The sequence below is a fragment of the Notothenia coriiceps genome, unplaced genomic scaffold, assembly GCF_000735185.1.
Source record: "Notothenia coriiceps isolate Sejong01 unplaced genomic scaffold, NC01 NC01_scaffold00037792, whole genome shotgun sequence".
Lineage (NCBI taxonomy): Eukaryota > Metazoa > Chordata > Actinopteri > Perciformes > Nototheniidae > Notothenia > Notothenia coriiceps.
Genome location: NW_011370493.1, coordinates 1 through 3,805, shown reverse-complemented (window position 1 = coordinate 3,805; position 3,805 = coordinate 1). Strand labels below are relative to the sequence as shown.

Below are 3,805 nucleotides of genomic sequence, written 5' to 3'. Positions count from 1 at the left end.
TCAGTAGGTAGTGTCTCTACTTTAAAGAGTCCTCTCCTGCTGATTTTCAGGTGTATATCAGTATGTAGTGTCTCTACTTTAAAGAGTCCTCTCCTGCTGATGTTCAGGTGTATATCAGTATGTAGTGTCTCTACTTTAAAGAGTCCTCTCCTGCTGATGTTCAGGTGTATATCAGTATGTAGTGTCTCTACTTTAAAGAGTCCTCTCCTGCTGATGTTCAGGTGTATATCAGTATGTAGTGTCTTTAAAGAGTCCTCTCCTGCTGATGTTCAGGTGTATATCAGTATGTAGTGTCTCTACTTTAAAGAGTCCTCTCCTGCTGATGTTCAGGTGTATATCAGTATGTAGTGTCTCTACTTTAAAGAGTCCTCTCCTGCTGATGTTCAGGTGTATATCAGTATGTAGTGTCTCTACTTTAAAGAGTCCTCTCCTGCTGATGTTCAGGTGTATATCAGTATGTAGTGTCTCTACTTTAAAGAGTCCTCTCCTGCTGATGTTCAGGTGTATATCAGTATGTAGTGTCTCTACTTTAAAGAGTCCTCTCCTGCTGATGCTCAGGTGTATGTTAGTATGTAGTGTCTCTACTGGGACATGTCTCCATGCTTTAAAGTTCAAAAAGCTCTTTATTGTTCTCATCCTGCCTGTGCTGCAGCACTTCTTTTCACCCTCTGTCTGAAACCAGAGCCCAGTCTGCTCTAATTGGTTAGCTGGCCGGCTCTGTTGTGATTGGTCAACCGCTTAGAGATGTCCCGCCTCTTAGCCTATAACGTACAATGTGTTGGAGCGCTAGCCAATAGGAGCGCGAGTGTTACATAGTGATGTCACAATGTTAATAAAGTAAACAAAGGAGATGAATGGAGGCGTTTAACATACTACAGGAAAGGGAAAACCCCAAAAAGCAGAACAGGACCTCTTTAAGGTTTCATTGTAATCAGAGCTGTATGTGAATATAGCAGAGTCTCATGCAACATGCAAAATGACAGCCGCTTCACACCATAGAAGAAGAAGAGTGTTTACTTACAACAGGTAACAGCAGACGGCTGTGAGGATGAGACTGGTGACAATCACACTGCAAAGAAAACAGAGAGGGGGGGGTTACATATCTGCAGCTCTGTGCACAGTCATGTGACACTCACTGTTAATGTAATGATGCTTTCAGGTACCTTACAGTTATTGGGTCTATATCAGGGCTGTCAAACTCAATTGCATCGCGGGCCTCATCAGCATTATGGTTGCACTCAAAGGGCCGGTTGTAACTATATAAATATACATATATAAATATATAATATATATAAAATAAAGTATTATATTACATTATTTCCTCTGCATTGGATTATTATTCGATAGGGTAATAACTTCATAATTAACTACGCCTGAAAGCAGAAGCTTAGGGCAAATAATTGCAAGTCTCTTCAGTGCGCATGTCACAAAATGATTTAAAAAGAAAAGCCACATTCTGGAAAGAAAGTCAAAATCCAAAAAAAGAAGTGACATTTTGAAAAAAAGTAATATTTTGAAAGAAGAGTCAAATTCTGAGGAAAAAGTCCAATTTCAGATGCATTGTGGGAAATGTAGTTCATACTGTAGGCAACGTGCTTCTGTAAATCGGCATGTAACCATAATAAACACATTATATTTTTTGCAAGCTCTTGTGGGGCCACATGAAGTGAAGTCACGGGACGGATTTGGCCCCCGGGCCTTGAGTTTGACACCCCTGTTCTATATGAATGAAGATGTTCACTAAAGTCTTTTGAGCCATTTAAAACTTAAAACACACCTTTTTTTTATCAAATATGATTTTTTTAACAAGACATTTAGCAGGTGCAGTCCAAATTAAAATATATAAAATGCAACAAAACACATGAAGATAATTGTAGAATTGAATACATTTTATTGGTTAGTATCATACATTTATAAATAGTTATTATAAGTGAAATGGAAGAGAAACCCATGGCATGCATCCATAGCACCCCTTCCTCTCTTCCAATGTTTAATTAAATAATGCAAAGGGTGTCTAGATAAATAAAGTTAGGTAAAATATGTATACATGTCATTTAAAAAAACAGAAATGCTTACAGAAGAATATATGTTATCATTATATCATGTGTCTACTTTTCGGATGTGTAATTTGTTCATATATCATTTGTAAGTCAGTAATATTTTTGTTAATCAATTTGACACTGCTTTAGTTTGTATACAATAATTCTCATGTTTCATTTAATTATTATTTTGTTGTATTATTGTTTTACACATTCGAAATAAATCAAATCAAATCGAATACTTTAGTAGTGTTGAAGCATTTCTGATGAATTAATGAACAAAAAGCACTTAGCTTGATTGCATATAGCTTGTGAACCGCTTCAACCTCACTGCTATTTACACATATACCAAGCCTCACAATTCTGACTTGTTCAATATTAAACCTCAACAATAACACATTTTTCTTTTAATATGTCCCCCTAAATTATGTTGTGATGCTTATTTATCCCTGAATTGACCCTTTAACCTTACTGTGTGGAAGGAGAGGATGATGGGATGCAGGATGACGCGCAGGGCCTCCATCACATACTGTCTGTATTCATAAAGATGCCATGCAGCTTAATGCAAAGATAACATTGATTTTGAATCCTAATAAAAACTCCTAATATCTTAAATGAAATATGTGTGTATATAATGAAAGAAAACGCTCATTATTAGTCGGTGTTAATTGCATCAAATGAACGGCAGCTCGACCACCCACCCCCGGTTCGGTCCTTTGGGCACCAGAAACGGAGCCACGACCCCCACGAGCGCCCATAACGTGGTGAAGCAGATCATCGGCAGCGCGAGAGAGTGAGACACCATGGCTCCTGTCCGCAGAAAACAGCAAATTAACAAGAATTAATGTCGATATGTCCTCCTGGAGATAAAGCGCATCAATGGCTGCTGACACTGCCAGTCGCTTCTGTGGTGTTCCCGCCCACTTAAGCCTAAACGCTCCCTGATTGGTGGAGATCGGGGAGATGGTGGAGTCTGGTTGGTTCAGCTGTATGTCTATTTGTATTACAGGGAGAAGGATTGGAGCGATGTTTGTGGACAGCAGGTTGCAGGCAAATGTTTTTTTTTTTCATCTTCATCCCAAAAAGGTGGATCTATACTGTGTTTACATATCAGGAAGAAGATGATATAACTATTTAAATTCAGAATCCAGCAGTTTCGACAAAAAGACAGTATTTTACTCAGATCTTGTACTTGAGTAAAAGTAGAAGTACTCAGATCTTGTACTTGAGTAAAAGTAGAAGTACTCAGATCTTGCACTTGAGTAAAAGTAGAAGTACTCAGATCTTGTACCTGAGTAAAAGTAGAAGTATTCAGATCTTGTACTTGAGTAAAAGTAGAAGTACTCAGATCTTGCACTTGAGTAAAAGTAGAAGTACTCAGATCTTGCACTTGAGTAAAAGTAGAAGTACTCAGATCTTGTACCTGAGTACTCTGTTACAGTAAAAGTCCTGCATTCAAAATGTTCCTTTAGTAAAAGTAGAAAAGTATTCTCATCAAAATATAGTGAAAGTAGCGACAGTAAAAGTAGTCATTGTGCAGATTTGTCCATTTCAGAATAATAGATATGATATGTTTTATAATGATTGATCATTAAAGTGTTCTCAAAGCTGGTAAAGGTGCAGCTAATTTGAATGACTTTGTATACTGCAGGGTAGCTTGTGGATTTACTCCAGGTGGAACTAAAGTCTGATTTAACACTTGATTATATTTCACATCATTCATCCACATCTGACAAAGTAACTAAAGGTATTAAATACATTCTACC

The 3,805-nt window shown here is 37.6% G+C and overlaps 1 protein-coding gene across 1 annotated transcript; it reads right to left on the bottom strand.

Moving 5' to 3' along the window:
* Positions 1-1,004: 1,004 nt before the first annotated feature.
* Positions 1,005-2,948, bottom strand: LOC104967812 (V-type proton ATPase subunit e 2-like). The gene is made up of 2 exons (XM_010797343.1): positions 2,741-2,948; positions 1,005-1,069 (listed from the first exon to the last, which is right to left on the bottom strand). Exons 1-2 carry the CDS (start codon positions 2,842-2,844, stop codon positions 1,018-1,020), a joined length of 156 nt encoding a protein of 51 aa, XP_010795645.1. The 5' UTR covers positions 2,845-2,948; the 3' UTR covers positions 1,005-1,017.
* Between the last annotated feature and the right edge of the window lie 857 nt (positions 2,949-3,805).